Source organism: Pseudonaja textilis, chromosome 1 (genome assembly GCF_049901715.1).
Source record: "Pseudonaja textilis isolate UNSWEBS1 chromosome 1, rPseTex1.2, whole genome shotgun sequence".
Classification (NCBI taxonomy): Eukaryota; Metazoa; Chordata; class Lepidosauria; order Squamata; family Elapidae; genus Pseudonaja; species Pseudonaja textilis.
The window spans coordinates 187,772,164-187,791,675 of record NC_141990.1 but is presented as its reverse complement, the minus strand read 5'-3'; the positions used below and the strand labels follow the sequence as shown (position 1 = coordinate 187,791,675).

The following is a 19,512-nucleotide window of genomic DNA, read 5'->3' as shown; positions in this document are numbered from 1 at the left end:
CCGGGTGAGCTTTTCTGGTTCGAAACCAGCGTTTGGGTCCTGAAGGAATCCTCGTGCCTTAGTTTCATCGAAGGGGTGGGGCTTCGAATGAAACTAAGGCGCGAGGATTCTTTCAGCACCCAAGGCAAGGCGAGCCGAGAGACCGTCCCGAAGCGAAGCCCATCGACAAAGATACAAAGGAGGAGTTGAAGGTGGCGGGGAGAAGCGGGGGACAGTTGGCTGGCCGGTCGCTCGCCTTGCCTTGTCATGCGTGCTGATGCCGGTACCGGGCTGCGGATCATTTTGTGATGCCGGTACCGGGCCGTGGAACAAAAAAGGCTGGGGGCCACTGATATAAGAGCTATATGGTATTTTAAAGAACCTGTGGGAACAACCACAGGTACCTACTCATAGATAAGCCCATCTGCAAATAAGCCCAAATTAATTTTGGGGTGGATTTTGGCCCCTAAAAGTCTTGCCTTATCTGCCACTATATACAGAAGGCTGAATATTTCAATCCTGTTTTCTCCCATCATGATATCATGAGGCGCTCTGCAGCCATCAGTGTTATTTAAAAAAGAGTAGCCAATAGAGGAATAAAATTGCTTACTTCAGGGTAGGACACAATATGGTCTTGTTCAGCTGGAGCCTTTAAAAAGATCCTCATTCAGTAGATACAAAATATTGTCTATAACAGACGGATATTTTTAAAACAAGATTTTGTAAAAAGTCTTCCATTCGTATGGATTTCTTGGAATAGTGATAGATCCAGCTTCATTGCACATATTAATAACCAGATTTTCCAGTCTTTAGGAAGGGTTTTTTTTTTTTTTTTTTGGGCAGGCTTTTTTCCCCGTTCCTCAATGAGGCTTCCTAAGTGTAACAATTCAGAAGTGATGGGAGGGAGTTGCCTTAACAGTTTTTGTAAGATGTAGACTTGAGGATGGTGGTGATTGGAAGTTTCCTTGGAGTGTCTATTAATTGGTTGCTTGGAATGGTGGTGCCTCTATTTTGATGGGTTTACCGCATCTGCCTGAGGTCTGGATCAGGTATCTGAGCAGTAGATTTTAACCAGCTCTATTGAATTGTTGATGGTTTATTACCTCAGTATTGATCTCCCAAATACAGAGAACCTGATTCTAAATAAGTCTTGCATTTTGTATCTCGCACTTTTGTACTGTAATTTTTGAAAGCTGTATCTGCATACAGGAGCTTATGGGTGTACAGCAGAGTTCCTTTTGTAGAGAAGCCCCCAATTAAGGAGGAAATAGTCACAAGGGTACATTGCCTGAAATTCTGTTGCCCTTGCATATTGCCATGGCTTCATCTTTAAGTACCTCTCCTTGCATTCACCTAATTACCAGCAAAACAATTAAACCCCATTTCCAGGTCTTAAAAACATGCTGCATTTCCCACCACCACCACCCCCAATCTATAATGGGGAGATCAGAGAGATTACTAATTCTTCAGCTTCTTTGGGCTTTTTAAAAATTATAGACATACTCCTAAAAAAAACAACTAAACATCAGAGTATTAGAATATTATTGAGGAGCAACATTGCTAGGTTAATTTTACCTTCTTTAAAACTTAGTCTCTTTAAGATTTGGTGTCAAAGAAAAAACACTATAGGGCCCTGGTTTTAAATACATTTTATTGTCACATGATTCTTAGTAAAACACTTTCAAAACAGTCTGTACATTTCAAACTATTTAAGAACTGCAATATCTGTTTCTAGAAATGCAACTGCAATTTCAATGCCATAATGATGTCTCTGTACAAAGATGTACAATATGTACAGTAACATGGAGTGCAAGCTGTGCAAAGCCAAGCCCTGGGTACTAACTCAAGCCATCAAAAGAGGAGAAGCGATCAATGGCTTGATCGTAAAGCCCGAATCAATCTCCTGTGTGCGAACGACAATTGTATCTTTGTATAGAAAGAAGCCAGTGATTCAGTCTCCGTTCAGTTAAGTGTCATGCAGCTGGCTGGAGAGCCAAGGACTGTTCTCGGATCTGTCCTTTGCGGCCACTTTTGCTTGCTGGAAAAGTCAGCTCAGGATTCAAGCTGCTGCTTTGGTTTTCACAGGAGTGGCACTCGATGCTCGAAATTTTGGAAGAGAAAGCCCAAATTTGTTTTCAATTCCAGCAAAAGTAGCTGTGGCAAGCCGGTACCCACCAAGGTGATCAGGATTAACAGGAGGAAGGCCTGAGATTCGAGACTTGGGATGAGGTTCTGAGCCGGAGGGCTTGCTAGTAAGAGACAAACAAGCAAACATTGGCCACATTGAGATGCTGTTAGCATAACTGTATTACAGCATGTTCTGTTTTAATCCTGGTTCACTGGCCACAACAGGGGCTTGGCTCACAAATATATAACTAAAGAACTATGACTTACAGCACCAAAGCCAATAATTTGAATTCATTTTTTGTCACTGCTAAGTTTTATGCTTATGGCTTGTTTACAAAGTGTATATTTGATCGCATGCTTATCACCATCCTCTTACATAGCTACTATCCGGGCTTAGGTGTAAGTAAATCCAGGCCAGGTGATTCTCCCCTTAGGAAATTCATAACCATGCAAATCTATGTAAGATCAGGCCAAATGTTAAAAATACATGTTCCTTCTTTCCAAGAAGCTCTGTTTTGAACAGATGGTTTACATTAAAGCTGCTGTCTGAAAGAATTTTGGTATACATAAATCTAGATTATAAAGCAAATACTTTGGTTTCTATCTAACATATTTCTGATCACTATTTTCTGGGTTTAATCCTGTTTCTCCTTAATTCTGGCCTGTAGTTTTAGCTTGTCTCTCTGTGTGGATGTGTACATTCATGTACATGCCAACTAGGACTGTGCAGTGACTGCAGTGTTTGATTAATATCCAATTTGGTAATTGGAAAAAAAAATCATCCACCCTGGGACACTTCCACACAAGATGCTTTCATTTCTTCCAGATCAGTTCTACTCACTTGTTATCCCAGACAGTCACCTCTTCTAAACCAAACTGCCTGAAATTTGAAGAAGAGCTCTTTCTTGAGTGGAAGGAACCTTAACCCTCCTAACTTACAACACTTTAGTGCAGGAGTGTCAAACTCAATTTCACTGAGGGCTGCATGAGGGTTGTGTTTGACCTGGGGGGGGGAGCATGGCCAGCTCAATGTCATTCGTGTCGGGGGCATCTGTGGCAGCCAGAGCGCTCTGCCTGCACAAACAGGCTCCCAAGCTCTGTTTTCAGCTACCATGGCCTGCAACCATCTGCCACCATGGGCCGGTCCTTCACTGTTTCCAGGGCAAGCCAATGGGCCAGATGTAAGCACCCTGCAGGCTGGATTTGGCCCGTGGGCCTTGAGTTTGACATTTCTGCCTTAGTGGATCCCATAGGGAATGCTGGTCTCCCTTTTAGTGACCCAGGCAAGGCAGCAGGAATAAAATAAGCAAGCTCCAATCAATTTCATTTTCTTTTTTGCAAGGGAAAACCTGCATACAAAATATCAGGCTGCCTGAAATTTTTATTTTATGTCCTTTTTCCATGAAATAGGAATGCAAATATTTTTATTTTATGGAGTCCTTGGTGCTCTCTGAGCTTGGTTGTTTGCTTGCAGGTGTTTCATTACCCAACTGGGTAACATCATCAGTGCTAATCACAAACAACCAATAGGCAACTAGGCAACATCAGTGTGAGCAGGGGTGGGATTCTACCAGTTTGCACCTATTCAGTAGAACCGGTTGTTAACATTCTAAGCAGTTCGGAGAACCCATTATTAGAAGAAATGACTGGCCTAATCCTGCAAGGAAGGCAGGAAGGAAACATTCTGGTGTTGCTTACAGAAACTGCCTCTCCATTAATCCTTATTACATTCCTGGCAGGGCTAGACTTCCTGTCTCAGGAACGTCTCTGGAGTTTTTTTCCCCTCCTTTGCTGGTACTTTGCTTGTGTGGAGTGACCATTCAAAGTTAAAATGGCACTGAAAAAAGTGACCAATGACCATTTTTCACACTTACGACTGTTGCAGCATCCCCACAGTCATGAGAGGCCAGGAGAGGAGATGCATGCCTCGATGTAAGTGATATTGAGTTGGCCACGCCCAGCCAATAACATGACCATCAAGCCATGTCCACCCAGTCACATGACCAAGCCATGCCCAACACCTAAGCCACGCCCACAGAACCGGTTGTTAAAATTTTTGAATCCCACCTGGGTGCGAGTATGGGGTTTGCTCCCTGTTTATATACAGTAGCCTATCCTGCCCATTTTGTGGGGAGTGTGTTTAGTGTAAATAGCCTTAACCATGTGATGAGAAAGTACACTGGGCTGTAGTTACTCTGTTCTTCATTTATTACTCCACTATTTATCCATATTTGTAAAAATTCTACTTAACTTCCAATAGCACTATGACAATTATCTAATATGGGGGTGGAAGTTCTTCAACTTTTGTCATTTTATAGTTGTAGTTCATTCTGTGGCACTAAAGAACCAGACATTGAGGACAAAATTTGACTTGGAATTCTATCCAATCCAGTCCCGTTTGAACCAGCTGGTCTACCGTACTATGGCACCTTCCTCATAAAAGTATTTCATGAAACTTTAATTGTACACTATTTGATACAGGCACTGCTTTCTCTGAATAGGAAAGCTCCTTGTGATACATATTGCTTTTACCTGATATTTTCTGTACTTATAAAAACAAAGACAATTTACTGAGCTACATCAGTAAAGAATTGTAACAGGCTGGTGCATGTCAACATTCTTTAAAATTTTGAGGATCACTTATACTTACATGCCTCCAAAATCCACATAGAGCCAGCGCTGCAGAAGTTCGTAAGTCAGTAAAGTAACACCAAATTGGGGTGAGGATCTGAACACTCGGGCTGTTGAAAAAGAAGAGTTCAGCGTAACACACATATACTGAAAACATTGTTCCCCTCTTTCATAACCACTGTTATGGAAAGCATAGAAAGAATAAGAAATAACAAGCAAAATAAGGATAACAGATGAGAGGAAAGCTAAATTTAGTTTACATGACCGCCATTCACAAATACCACTCTATAATTTTCAGTACTTGAAACCACAGTTGCTTTCGCCATGTCCATAAACCACTTCATGCACTGTTTTTTTTTGTTCTTTAAATTTTTACTTCTGTCCCAACTCTCTTTTTCTAAGAATTACAACTCCATCCCACTATGATTTCCCTCTTCTCAAGACATCCACTCTTCCTTCTCATATTTGCTTGACACTCAACTCTTGTTTATTTTCTCTATATAAACAGGTCACCTCAACATACTTTTCTTTAAATTGGTCATTCACTTTTTTTACTTAATCCACATTCATCAAGCATTCATTTTACCACTTCTTGTTTTACCTATACCAACTGCACTCAATTTGCTTTGCATTCTCCTATCTCTCTGATCCTCCCTTCTATGTAACAAAATGGGCAGGTGTTCATAAAAAAAACCCAGTCATTTCACTTCTTGCAAAACACATTATTTGCAACAAACATCATACATTAGCCACTATTTTTATATGCATCTCTACATCTTAAACATCCTCCATCCCATTTTTTTATGAAAAAAAAATCTACAAAAGTAAATTCTTCTACTTGCTCTAGTTCTTTTTTGGGGGGAGAGGGGTTGCCACTTATATATGCTTTGCATGTCAGAATTCCAGCAATTTCTCTAATTAAATCATGATTCTCGAGCCAAACTTCAAGAAAGTTCAAAGGATTCATTAGAGGAGACATACTGGCACTGCCCTGCATGAAGCCAATATGTAATTTACAGTCATCTGTGACCCTGTTTCTCCCCTCCCCCAGGGTGTCTCATAAACCAGATTCTCCAATTGAGCACGTTCACCGGCTGGGTGTCATAATTCACGGTCTCCAATTAACTATATTCACGGGCAAAATCTCTGGTATTTTAGTTACAATCTTTTAAAGATAAGAGCTGGAATGTACTTTTGCTTCCCCCCCGCCTTTTTATGGCAACTACTAAAACATTGCAATTGTTCAGATCATTTCCCCTGTCAAATACAACTACTTTGGTTTTTGATACATTAATTAATTAATTATTCCATATTCTGCCTTGCTTCTATCTCACATACACTGCAAATCATTTGGGTTCCCAGCCAACACCACCATATAACCGGTTACAAAAATACAAGCATATTCCTGCCCTGAACCTCCTGCGTCCCTGTAAACATTTGTCTATATTATAAACAAGCAATGGGGTATGACATATATTTGACTTACTTCTCTTCTATTAGAGTCAAGTTTCCATGGCCTACTGTTAAGGCCAGTAGAGTTGGCGTTGCCTGTATCTCCAGAGAGAGGCTAATACATTGGGCAGGCACTGTTCTCAGGAACTATTCTTTTCCTTTTTTATTCCTATAAAGCCCCAGAGGGAAGTGATCCATTGAAACAGAGCAAAAAGTCACCAGTATGCTCACTCCTATCCTAGCCAAGGAAGTTATAAGACTATGTGATTTTGCAGCCCTGTGTTTGGATACATGTTTCTGTTTCAGGGTGGGTTTGTTATATTTGTTTTGTTTTTATTTATTATTATTGTGAGAGGACTAGTATTGTCTTGTATAAGATAACTGAACAACTATTTTTCTAAGTAAATAAATGAAATGTTAATGATGCCCAATTTACGCATCTCTGCCCCAGGCAAATTAACCGATGCTGTTCCAGTATCTGTTCCAGTATCTGGAGACTGCAGAGGTCAGGGTGGAGGAGAAAGGTTTCAGCTTGACCTTGCTAATATGGAATTGCTATGGGTTTTAAGGCTTCCCAAATCCTGTGAGTTTCCATTTTTATTTCTGATGGGGATCGCACTCTTGCAGACAAGGTTTCTATTTTTTATGGGTTTGAATCCTCTGCTGAGATAGGCAGGTGTATTAAGTCCTTAATTAATATAACATCCAATTTTCTCTCTTAATAATAAAAACAGTAGTGGAGTTGGGAGGAGCTGGCGCCGTAACGATACGGCTTGCAATCGAGCTCCTCGATTGCAGCCGATATCTTCGCTTCCGGCCGGTCCAAACGGACCTATGCTGTCTCGTAGGGACAGCTATCGTGAAGAGCGTATCCTGTGGACTCCGGGGACATCGCAAAATCCCTGGATGACCCGGGAGAAGCTCTTTTTGCTGGCAGCGGAGAGGCAGCCTCCATGCTGCTGAAGTCGGGGCAACTCCAGAAAGAACGGGTCTGAAAGAGAGTCTGTCGGTTGGGTGAGAAACCTTTTTTTATCTAATTTTTTGAGTTTTGAAAGTTCACTCTGACTACTAGAAGAAACCTGTGTGATTTTTTTTGACAAAACTGACTAAGCGGCGTTTTTTTTCAAGGGAGACGTCAAAGCGAGGCTTTATTTGCTTTTTTTTTTCTTTGCTACCGGACTTCATTGTTACTTACTGGATAACTGGACTGTTTCTTTTTATATTTATATATTTTATTCTCCCTTTGGATTTTTTATATTCTAATTTTTTCTAAGGCTAGAGGCTCCCTTTGGTTACTTTTTCTTTTTTTCTTCTTTTTTGCCTTTTATATATGTTTATATATTCCCTGCGGGCTTTTTTTTTTATTATTTTAATTACGCTGTCCTGAGAGGAGGGGGGAAAGTGAGAACTAAGAAACTTTGTAACACTGCCAACTAGAGGCTTGGAAATATTTTACTTGAACTGGAGAGAGATGTGAAAGACTCCTTCTCAAGGACATTTCCTGATAAGATAGAGGAAAGAGCCCTGTAGAATATTATTACAGGTGCCTTTCTGGATTCTTGTTTATAATTAAATATCTATGGTTTAGCTTTGAAGCTTGTGGGAAAGAGAAGGGAGTTATAATTAGAGCCTTGGATAACTAAGCAGAGGGCAGTATATTGTTTCCTACTTTCTTTTTCTAATTTTTTTTTTTTTTAGTTCCGCCACCCCCTCCATCAGCATTACCCGATATTTTTATTCTAGTAAGGTTTTTATTTTTAACCCTTATTTATTTGCAAGGGGAAGCCTTTGACATTAGAAGGTCATGATTTGTTGTTGGGTTGGCATGCTTTTTTATGGTATAAGGGAACCAAAACACAGGGTTATTTTAGAAGACATTATATACGGGAGTCTTTGTGGTTAAATTGGGAGAAGACAAAAAAACAATGTTATTTGAAAATTCCAGTTTGGTTATCGACGATAGAAGCGTTTTCTTACCCTATAACTTATAAAAAGGAACAAACAGTTAGCTATGGGGAATTACTAGATGAAAAGGGTGAACTTAAATCGATACAAAAATTAGAGGAACAAGGTATACAGATGAATTGGTTTTCATATTTGCAAATACATTCAAGGTATGATGAGGATTCCAAAACAGAGGGATTTTATGATAAACAGACTGATTTAGATAAGATTTTGATGGGTACTGATGAAAAGGTGATTAAAAAATTATATGGTTACTTATTGGAAATTAAACTAGAGGAAGAACAAGTTAAAGAAACTATGATTGCCTGGGGGAGGAATTTTGGATATGGGATTGACTTAGAGAAATGGCAGAAATTATGGTTGCAAAACTATAAAATGACAATGTCTACAGCCTATAAAGAAAACTTGTATAAGATGTTTTACAGGTGGCATTTTCCCCCGACAAGGATAGCAAGAATGTTCAAGAACAAATCCGAAAAATGTTGGAAATGTCATCAGAAACCTGGTTCATACTACCATATGTGGTGGACTTGTGAGGATGCTAGAAAATATTGGACTAAAATCCGCATGTGGTTGGAAAAAATGACAAAGAAGCATATAGACTTGAAACCGGAGCTTTTCTTATTGGGAATCTTACCAGATGTTTATAGTAAAGAGTTGAAATATTTGATTGTAAATGTATTAACTGCGGCTAGGATTGTATTTGCAAAAAATTGGAAAAATGAGAAAATTCCATTGCAGGAAGAAGTTATAAAGAAAATATTGGAATGTGCTGAGATGAGTAGATTGACTTTTGAAATTAGAGAGCAAGAAGATAAACAATTTTATATAATTTGGGATCTTTTCTATCAATGGCTGAATGATGAAATACAAAAATAGAATATTTAGAATGTTAGACAATAAGGAATAATATTGATTTCACTTTTCTTTTCTTTTTTTTTCGGTATTTGATATTATATTTATATAATGGCTTTTCTTTTCTTTTTTTCTTTTATTTAGGATAGAACTGGTACGACTATATGATTTGTTATAGAATAAATTATTTAAAATATAGTTATCTCATAAGGCATGATTGAATAAAAGTATAGTCAAATCTCTCTTTTCTTTAATAATGATATGATGATATATAAGTTTGTATTGACAATAAGAGTTATTATATAAGGTAATGGTAATTGTGACTACGAAATGAATGCACAAAACTGATGAACCAACCGACTCACTGTTTGTATATAAATACGGGAGAGCTGATGCTTTTATGTTTTGTCTGTTTGTTTGTGTGTTAAAAAACAATAAAAATTTTTTATAAAAAATAATAATAATAAAAACAGTAGTAATCAATCAGCTCGTATGCATATTTGCCAGCATTCAAACACAATTAAAGCTAAATCTTACCCCAAATCTGTTTATGGCATTCTGTGAAAACTAGAATCTCTAATCTATCCTGTAAACCATCACCTTGTTGTCCTCCATTCCCACCGATGAAGCTGTACATTCAATGTGCTGACAGAAACGTGAAGATGGATCTGAAGTTGCCAGAGGTGGAAACAGCTGCAAGGCTGGATCCCTCACTCTCACAATTTTAATACCATTCATTAATATAGCTAAGTTCTCTACTGATCAAGATGGGAAATCCTTTTCTTGCCTGCAGCTCCCTTCCAAAAGGCAGAAGGTCCTTCTTCCCGAAGTATCTTCACAAAGCAATCAATAACTCCACTGTAGGTTGTCTGACCAGCCCGAGCAGCCACTTGCAGTCTCGTCTTGATGACATCAGCAGGAGTCACCAAAGAAGCCGCAGGTACACCTTGGGGAGAAATGGACTTCAGCTGAGTGGTAGCTAAGCACTACCAAAAGCAAGAAATAGTATGTAGAAATACCTCCAGGGGAAGTATTGAGTAGTTAGAACAGCTTCAGGGTTAGCATAGCTTCAGGTTTCATTCAGAGCTGTGACAAAGGAGGAGCTCCCCATAACTTTGAATAACACGGATAGGTTTTAAATAGCACTGTACAGGTAATCCTTGAGTTACAACAGTTTACTTAGTGACCATTCAAACTTACAACGTCATTGAAAAACAGTGACTTATGACCATTTTTCACATTTACAACTGTTGCAGCATTCCCATGGTCATTTGATTTAGATGCTTGACAGCTGACTCATTCTTATGACGGTTGCAGTGTCCCAGAGTGATTGTGACCTTCTGACGAGGAAAATCAATATGGAATCAAGATTCACTTCACAAACATGTTACTAACTTAAAAACTGCACTGATTCACTTAACAATTGTGGCCAAAATAAAAAATAAAAAAAGTAAAATGGGGCAAAACTCACTTAACAAATATTTCACTCTGCCACAGAAAATTTGGGCTCAATTGAGGTCGTAAGTCGAGGACTACCTGTATTGGACAAGGAGGGGCCAAAAGTGTTTGGGCCACATTTCTTCTGCCCTACCCCCCACTCTGAATATTTTTTCACTGCAAATCTAGCAACACAGTAGATTGCACGAATTCTAAAGAGCAATTCCTACAAGCAAATGTCAGTCCTTTACTTGCTCTCAATCAGTTTGAGTGCTATATCCACACGGGCTTAGATAGGAGGAGGTTGCTAGGTAACCATATATGAAACTTAGGGGACCTCACATGATCAACAAGAACTGGCTTAATATATTGTTCCTAACCGAGTGGCAATGCGCCTAAATGAGAACCGCCAGTGGAATGGAGAGGAGAAACTTCAAATACACAAATAACTGTCTTTTTTTTTTTCCACACCAGGAACAAGGACGAATTTGCTTTCTTCTTTTACAGAAATATTTTAAAAGTTTCTCCTTCCAACTAATATGAGTACAGCTTCCCAAAACTGAATTGAAAACTGCCTAAATTGGGGTTTTCACTTTGTATTACCCTGCCAAAATTAAGAATTGTATACCAAATGTAGGAAAAGGGCATAAATTATTCTTACTGCCTTCAAAAAGCAGTCACCCAAGCTGAGAGCTTTGAACAAGGGCAAGCCCCAGCCAACCCGCCAACCCAATTTGACTACATGTTGCTGAGCTGCATTAAGCTGTTTATCCACATTATGCAAATGTAATTAGCCATCATCAAAATTGGGCTACCTCCCACCAAGGATAAAGGTGATCAAATTTGGATTAAGTTAAACACAATAGTATATTAGCTTCCTCTACATGGTCTAATGAATATTAAATGTTGCCAAGAATTTTAATGGGGGGGGGGGGTGGACTTATTTGCCAATTACTGAACAAAGTTACCTGCAATAGCACCAGCTGTAAGAAGATTAAGCCCTCCCACATGACCATTTTCATCTGCAAGCACCAGTTTACAATGAGCGTACACAGGAAAATAGATGGCAGAAAAGGGAATGTCTCGGAGAAAACAGGCCTTGGCTCCCTGTCACATGGAAAAGAGAAACAAAGAATGAGTCAGTCACGCATATAGGAGAAATTTTTACCGCCTCTGATCACGAGGGGACAGGCACACATCTTCTGTGTAGATGTAGGAAGTGCAATTCATTACAGTGCCTGGAATGCGTTCGACAAAATGCTTTTGTGATCTGGCAAACCAGCTCGATGATCTGCAGTCACGTGGAACTAAGAAAGGTCCAAACAACTAAGATACAAAGATGGTACCAAAGAAAAGGCTTTGTGCTTAGATTGTGTTGAAACAACAAGGCAAGGAACAGGAATACTTCTTGGCTAAAAGAGCTCTTAAGGGTATTCTAAGATGGCAGATCTCTTTGGCCATTTGTTGGATGGAAATAGAACACGAGAGAAGAACAATTCCATTCTAAGACCAGAATGATTTTTTGGAGGACAATATGGGCCAGATGGAGGTTACACCTTTTGCCACATTCATTCATCCCAAACACGGCCCCTGTTTGACACATGAACATTTGGGATGAAAACTCTGCTTCAGATCTTCCAATTACCTTCCCACCCAGCCCCACCTCCCAAAAATCCCATTCATGTACACTGATTCTGTATCATTCTAATGCACTACAGTCAAATCCAAACCTCAACTGATGAAGATCTGCAAAGCAGAACTATGGATGGCTTGGGCCAATGCCCATTGGAATTTTTTTTTTAAATCTATGGCCATTTCTGTCCTTTTCAAAACTCATTATTTCAATTAAGAAAGGGGTAGGCTGAGGGTCCTTGGTGCTCTCTGAGCCGGGTTGTTTTCGTGCAGACATTTCATTACCTAAACTGGGTAACATCATCAGGGTAGTGATGATATAGCCTAGTTTGGGCAATGAAATGTCTGCAAGAAAGCAAGCTCAGAGAACACCAAGGATGCCTCATTTCAACCCTGAGCTACAAATATTCTCCTTTGTTGAAAAGGGTAGGCTGACAATCTGTGCAACCCTCCTTTCAGGTAATCTGCAAGTAAAACGGAATTGTTCACATGCTTTTCCTTTTTAAAAAAAAAAAAAAAGTAAACCGCAGTGAAATGTTGTTTGGAATTGCCCTTAAGAAAAAAAAAATTGCCTCTGCATGAATTTTAAGTTGAAAGGGAAGTGGCTGTGCAATATTCTTGGGCTGTTGTCACAAAGCCATGAACTATCGTGGGATTTTATTTTATATCGAACCAATGAATTCTATTTTAGAAGAGCACCAAAGCTGCTACTATCCACTGAATTTACATATTAGCCCCTTGCCCTGGCGAAGGGTAAAGGAATACCTCTCCCAGTGTAAGAAAACGGGTAGCTTTTGCTCCATTGCCTCTTATTTACAAGGATGGAAATAAGCGGGCCTGCAGGGAAAGAATTTTGTCTAGCATCGTTCTAAAGAGCAGGGCATCTTGAGTCTGACTATTTTTTTTTTTAAACAAAATTCATCCTAGACAAATCCTTCCACTTAACTCCTAAAAGATTTGAATCCTGCTAAATTCTACTCCCTCTTTCCTGTTGTCATATTAAGACAAAGAGAGTAGCCTGCTGTGAATGCAACAATAGAGACAGCAGAGCTACAACAGAAATGTTCAAATAATTTGGGGCTGCACAGCAAATATAAAAGAAAACCAAAAAGAGTCTTTCTTTCTTTCCTTCCCCCTTCCCCACCCAGAAATGGAAAACAGCAGAGCAGTGTTGGCAGTATTTGGGGAGAAAGCTTTGGGAGAAAGTGCACGTGGAATAAAGGAGAGGAGACTTTCCACACAAGTTTTGGCCACCAATAGAGAGGTAGCCCTCAACTTACAATCACAATCGAGCCCAGAACTATGGTCATACAGCACTGTATGTATCATTAAGCGAACTGGCCATGTAATCCCAGTTCTCCTTGTTGCGGTTGTTATTTGGAGTATCCGGTGCCTCAGGGGATAGGCGAGATCCTGGGTAGCTGAAGGAACAAGTTGTAAGTTGAGGACTCCCTGTACAGGTGGATTTGTTTTCTCCCATTTTTTCCCAATGGACACCCCACCTCTGGCAAAATGCCAAAAGATAACATTTTCAAATGTGAAAAGATTCCCCTATAGCCCATCACCTAGGAAGGTTTCCTTAGGATGGAGTGGAATTGTTTGTTTCTTTCAACAGCCTCCCTGGCACATGATAAGAGAGTGAAGAAGCAAAACCAATAATGGATGTACCTTATACAGTCCAAAAAGCCCCAAGTCCTTCAGAACGGTGAGGGCGCTAACTCTGGGTCCAGTGGTGATTTCTCCTGCTACCTGCAAGCGAATCTTGACAATCTCCAGTGGGTTCGTGAAGATGACTTGTGAACCTCCTGCCTGCAAAACCATAAGAAAGGCAGCTCAGGTCAGCTTCTTCCCAAGGTCAGCTACTGGCCTGAGCTTTTAAATGCAACCGACTACGTCAAATACACTATCAGGAAGTGGCTAGGAATATCATGTACCTTCTTAACTTCAACAAGAGTCCATAATTCAGGATCATGGTAATTTTGCAAGACCAAAAGGAAAGAAAAAAATCCATCTACATCTCAGATACTCGTGTTTATTTTAAACAATTGGTTCCATTACTTACAGTAGTATTTACATGATTTAGTTATTCCAAATGATTTATCCCAAACCAATAATGTAACAAATTTGACAAAACTACAAAAGCTAAATTGATCTCTGCATTATAAATTAAATCAACAGTAACTAAAACAGTATGAATTGCATTAGTATGACGGGGGTTCTTTCAATCTGTAACAGTATTTCTCCATCTTGACAATTTTAAGACGTTTGAGCTTTAGCTCCTAAAATTCTCCAGCCAGCATGGTACAGAATACTGAAGAAAAGCCCAAGGCAAGGAATAAGCAGCCAGGTATCAGCTGGATTACAGGCTTAATAAGGGTAGCAAGCCAAACCCAGGGCCACTGTAGAGCCTCATGCTGGCTCTACAAGCAGCAGACCACAGTCAGTCCCTGGAGTGAGGAATAAGGGAAATATTACACATATAGCTTACCAGCTATTCCAGTGAGGAGTTTGCTAAATAACGCTACCTTCTCTTTTAATACTGGGAAACAAAGATGCAGAAGCAGTCAAAACCAGTTTTGAGCAAGCATATAACCGCTAAGTGAGATTTTGATAGTCCAGTATTCCACCTCTGTGCTAAAACCACTCACCACAAGGAAGACTAGAAATAGCACTTAGACCAGAGGTGACAAACTCATGGCTGGCGGGCCAGATGTGTGATGTGCGGGCCCTGCCCCCACCTGGTTTAGTGAAGGGGGGGAAAAGGTCCCGATACATCACGTGATGCTGCTGTTACGACGCGAGTTTGACTTCCCTGACTTAGACTTATATCACTTCATAGTGTTTTACAGCCTTCTCTAAACAGTTTACAGTGTCAGTGTATTGCCCCCAACAATCTGGGTCCTGATTTTACCGACCTCGGAAGAATGGAAGACTGAATCAACCTTGAGCCAGTCAAGATCGAACTTCCTGGCTTTTTGCAGAGTTAGTTTGCAATAGCAATAGCACTTAGACTTATATACCAGTTCACAGTGCTTTACATCCCTCTCTAAGAGATTTACAGTGTCAGCCTATTGCCCCCAACAATCTGGGTCCTCATTTTACCGATCTCGGAAGGATGGAAGGCTGAGTCAACCTTGAGCAAATCAGAATCGAACCCCTAGAGTGAGCAGTGAGTTAGCCCTGCTGTATTGCATTCTAACCATTGTACCACCATTGCAGAATAGTCCAATGTCAACTTCCTTGTCCTTCCAATGTCCTGCTGGAGCTGGGCACAAAAACCATCTTCAAGACATACCAAATTTCTTGATACAGTGCTTCAGAATATTCTACGGTTTTATTTATTTGTCATTTAAGACCCATCCATCTCCCTCACAGACATCATCCAAGGTTACACGAGTGGATTTCCTTTTCCAAAACTGCAGTGGAGGCTTCCCCATGGCATGGAAGAAGGTGTCACAGCAGGCTTCCCTGAAAAACTGATCTACCAGCATTGCCTGTTCTGTAGGTGCGCAGAAACCCCTAGATAGGAAACCAGGACATGTAGTTGTCGTGACAGGTAGAAGACGGTAAAAGAGTAGCTTGACTTTTTCCCCCCAGTATCTAACCAATCCGCTTGATAGTTAATAACGAGCCGAATCAAGATGACATTTTGTTATTTTAAATAAGTGGCATGGCTCTTAGGCTTGCCTGTGAAGCTTTTTACCATTTTCCCTGAAAATTCACTGTTTAATAGTGAATAATGGGTGCATCTCCATCACCACATCTGTTACAATAAAAAACAGAAATGTCTGTATATGTGGGGAGGAGGGGTAGATACAGACAGAAACAAACACACTTTAACAATTTTTCTAGTCTGGACATGACACAAATTTAACAGCTGTCAAGGTTTTTTTTTTAATATTTCATTAGTAGAGCAGAAGCATTATCCCTCACAAGATGTTGCTGCATGAGCTATTCCCTCCTAAGTTGTGCATTTTAACCCAAGACGTCCACAAAGCTGCATTTCAAATTTCACAGGAAGATTTAATGTGACAGTTTTGCTCCAGAAGCACAGAAACAGACCGGGATGGGGTATGTTTAGGCTCTCTCTTTGATAAAATTCAAAATGGAACAGATTACAGGACCTTCCCACCTACTTTAATAAAACCCTTTGTTATTTTCTTAAATGTATTCATCTGCTTAAAATGTGTGGTGCTCTAGTTGGCCACAATTAGTTAGCATTTTTTTCCTGATTGAAAACAGTTCTCAACTTCTTTACACTGAGGGTTGTTTGAGAGGCAAAAAAAAAAATGGCACTTTTGTAGAAATAGGATCTGATCAATATAGATCTTTCACTGATCAGACAGAAATTACTGTAATTCTTAACCTATGTTATTGCCATTCTTTTATTTCTACGTATATTTTTATACACACACACATATATTACCGGTATATTAACAATTTTTTAACAATGATCTCCTGTTTTTAAAACAAGATGCTTAGTTATATAAAATTAACAAGCTGAAAATTCTTACCTAACAAATACAGCCTTATTCAATTCTGCGAGGCATGTAAATTCCTACCTATTCACTTTGTGTTTTGTTATTTTTGCCTCTTTCCTGTTTTTTAAATGTATTTTTTCCTCCCTAAAAAATATTCCATAATTTTTCTTTCCTCCCCATGTGCCTGGTCCAGCAGGAATAAGAGCTGGCCTGTATAAACAGACCGTCATCCATTTAAACTGTTGCTAGTCTATATTATTCACCCTATGGGCAGTGGAATAATGTGCCATATTGGTCTCAGCATGATAAGACATGGCTCCTGCCAGTGCTTGAATTAAAAACTGCCTAGGAAGTGTATAGGCCCTACTTGAGGTCTGTAATAGAAAGCAAGTATTAAGTAAAAAACTCTGGAAATAAACCACCCCTTTCAAATGGGACATTCTCCGTCACACGCCTGGCCTCGCTACTAAGCCTCACTACTTTCACATGAAACACAACTCCTAAACTTGACAGAAAACTCTTAAGGCTGCACATGACAGACTCAATTCTGAATGGAGGTTATTCATACCACTCGGGCATAGGAACAATCTGGCCTTCCTTAGTTAACCTCTGTGTCGTGAAAAATGAAGTCTCCACGAGGAACAAAGAACTGGAGCTGACGGCAAAGGTTAGGAGAGGAGATGCCGCCCCAGATCCACCATGGACACTTCTCCACATGCCAGAGGCTGAAGGAAACGCACCAGTGACCCCTCAACAGAAGACCTCTTGCCCTTTCCAATTCCACCCCCGAGGCACCAGCCACAAGAGACAGGAGGGTGGATAGTGGGGGGCCTGTTCCCAGCCACTCCGCTGCTGCTGCTGCTGCTGCTACTGCTGCTGTTCAGCCCAAACCATCCCAGGCTAACATATTTTCCCTGTACAGGAAGGAAACCCTTAATGGAGACTTCCTTCAAAGGCTTCTAGGTGCTCACCGTCTCTCCCCCAGCCAAGCCAAGGCTTTTATATATACTGTCTCCTCCAAGCCCTTAAGTCCCTCTCTCTTTTTCAGACACCCTGCCTGCCTGCCTATCTATTTAACCATCCACCCATCCATCCAGGGGTGGGATTCAAAAAATCTTACTACCAGTTCTGTAGGCGTGGTGTGGCGTGGCGGGCGTGGCTTGGTGGGTGTGGCAGCGGAAGGATACTGTAAAATCATTCCACTCCTGGGGGAGGGTTACTGCAAAATTCCAATCCCATTGCCTCCCTTCCCCAGTAACCTGCTTTCCAGCTCCATTCTCCTGTGCAGGGCAACAAAAGAAGACCCAGCCGATCAGCTGGGACTTGGGAGGCAGAGAATAGATAGGGGTGGGGCCAGTCAGAGGTGGTTTTTGCTGGTTCTCCAAACTACTCAAAATTTCTGCTACTGGTTCTCCAGAACTTGTCAGTACTGGCTGAATACCGTCTGTCTGCCTGTCTATCTGTCTGTCTATCTGTCTATCAAAAAAGTGACAAGGAAACACTTCAGGGCAGAGTCAGGTTGTCTGGAATAAGCAAAGTCTTTGAAGCTCCTTGTCTGCATCTCTTGTGAGGATTTCCGAAATTCAAAAGTCAGTCATTTTTTTATGTTTAAAAAAATCTTCCCTTGCCTGCCCCTTCACCCATTGAGCTAAACCATTTTTTTTAAAAAAAACCACATTATATTTTAGCTTGAGTGAACCCATTGAATATAACCTTATATATTTATTTTAGCTGTTTTCTTTTTAGTGGCAATCATGCTATTATATAGTAATTAATGCTTGTTATGAATAAGTATGTAAACGGCATACTGCACATAGTTACATGTAAACACAGGTATATATCTTTGCAGAGCTCAGCATTTTTAAAATATAAAGTAGGACCCCCTGCCCAACTTTACTTGTCTATTACCAGCTATAGATCAAGTATGCCCCACACATCTACAAACACACACACACACACACACACACACGCACACACACACCATCTGTATGTCTGTGTCTATCTTCCTACCTATCTACCTATCATCTATCTTTCTATCATTGTCTGTCTGTCTGTCTGTCTGTCTGTCTGTCTATCTATCTATCTAAACTTTCTGACTTCTCACTTCTGCTATTTGAGTGCCAGGATAAAACATTGAACTGGTAACCAGGGGAACTGTTATTTCATGTTTGCTATCCAGGATGCCATAATCAGATAAAAGTAATCTGACGCTCATCGTATCTGCTAAAGGGAGAACTAAGAAACGTCTTAAAACATTTTTTGCTGGATTTACAATGCATTCCCAGGTTTGCAAATTATGGCCCAGGAGAAGGAACGGAGAGCATGCTTAATGCAGGCTTTGCTAAGTGTGAATCATATTGTGGTACAAAATGATATTAAGTTAGGAGCCTTGATTATCAGACTTCATTACAAAAAATGAAATTGCTAGCATTTGTGACTGAACACAAGCCACAGCAGGGGGGGAAATATCCTAATGAATGCATACCTGAAAACATCTTTAAGCTGGTTGTTTAATATGAACCCAGTCTAATTTAAATGTGCATATATTTCCATAAAAATTACACCGCTTTTAACTGTGCAGATTTCTTCACACAACCTCAGCAGACCTTTCCTTCCCCCATTACCCTCAGCAATGCACCCAGTTGTTAGAGCAGAATTACAAAGGGGAAAGGGTTAGCAGATGTGCTGAGCTTGGAAATACTTTTATCTGCAGCATGGAAGGGATTCCAGTGTATATGATTGAGACAATCAATGGGCCTTCCAGAACAGATGAGATTCTCTCATAGTAACGAAAGACCACATGCTTGTTCCCTTTCCCCAAATTTAGATTTACAAGTGGACAATTAAAAGACTAAAGTATCAACAGAACTGCCACTCATAATCAGGAAAAACAAAAAGCAATGTTACTTCAAGGCTGCCTCCTTGAATTTGCAGCTGGCAAAGGTCAACAGCT

General features: G+C 40.2%; 1 protein-coding gene across 2 annotated transcripts in view; it reads right to left on the bottom strand.

Moving 5' to 3' along the window:
• Positions 1 to 1,613: 1,613 nt before the first annotated feature.
• The window catches only part of SLC25A12 (solute carrier family 25 member 12), a 51,847-nt gene continuing 33,948 nt past the window's right edge, over positions 1,614 to 19,512 (bottom strand). For both annotated transcript variants that reach the window (XM_026697058.2, XM_087919941.1), the window contains exons 14-18: positions 13,747 to 13,887; positions 11,415 to 11,553; positions 9,797 to 9,955; positions 4,757 to 4,847; positions 1,614 to 2,228 (exon numbers count right to left, since the gene is read on the bottom strand). In XM_026697058.2, coding sequence (XP_026552843.1) covers positions 2,039 to 2,228; positions 4,757 to 4,847; positions 9,797 to 9,955; positions 11,415 to 11,553; positions 13,747 to 13,887 — 720 coding nt within the window. In that variant the 3' untranslated portion in view covers positions 1,614 to 2,038. The remainder of the gene's footprint in view (positions 2,229 to 4,756; positions 4,848 to 9,796; positions 9,956 to 11,414; positions 11,554 to 13,746; positions 13,888 to 19,512) is intronic.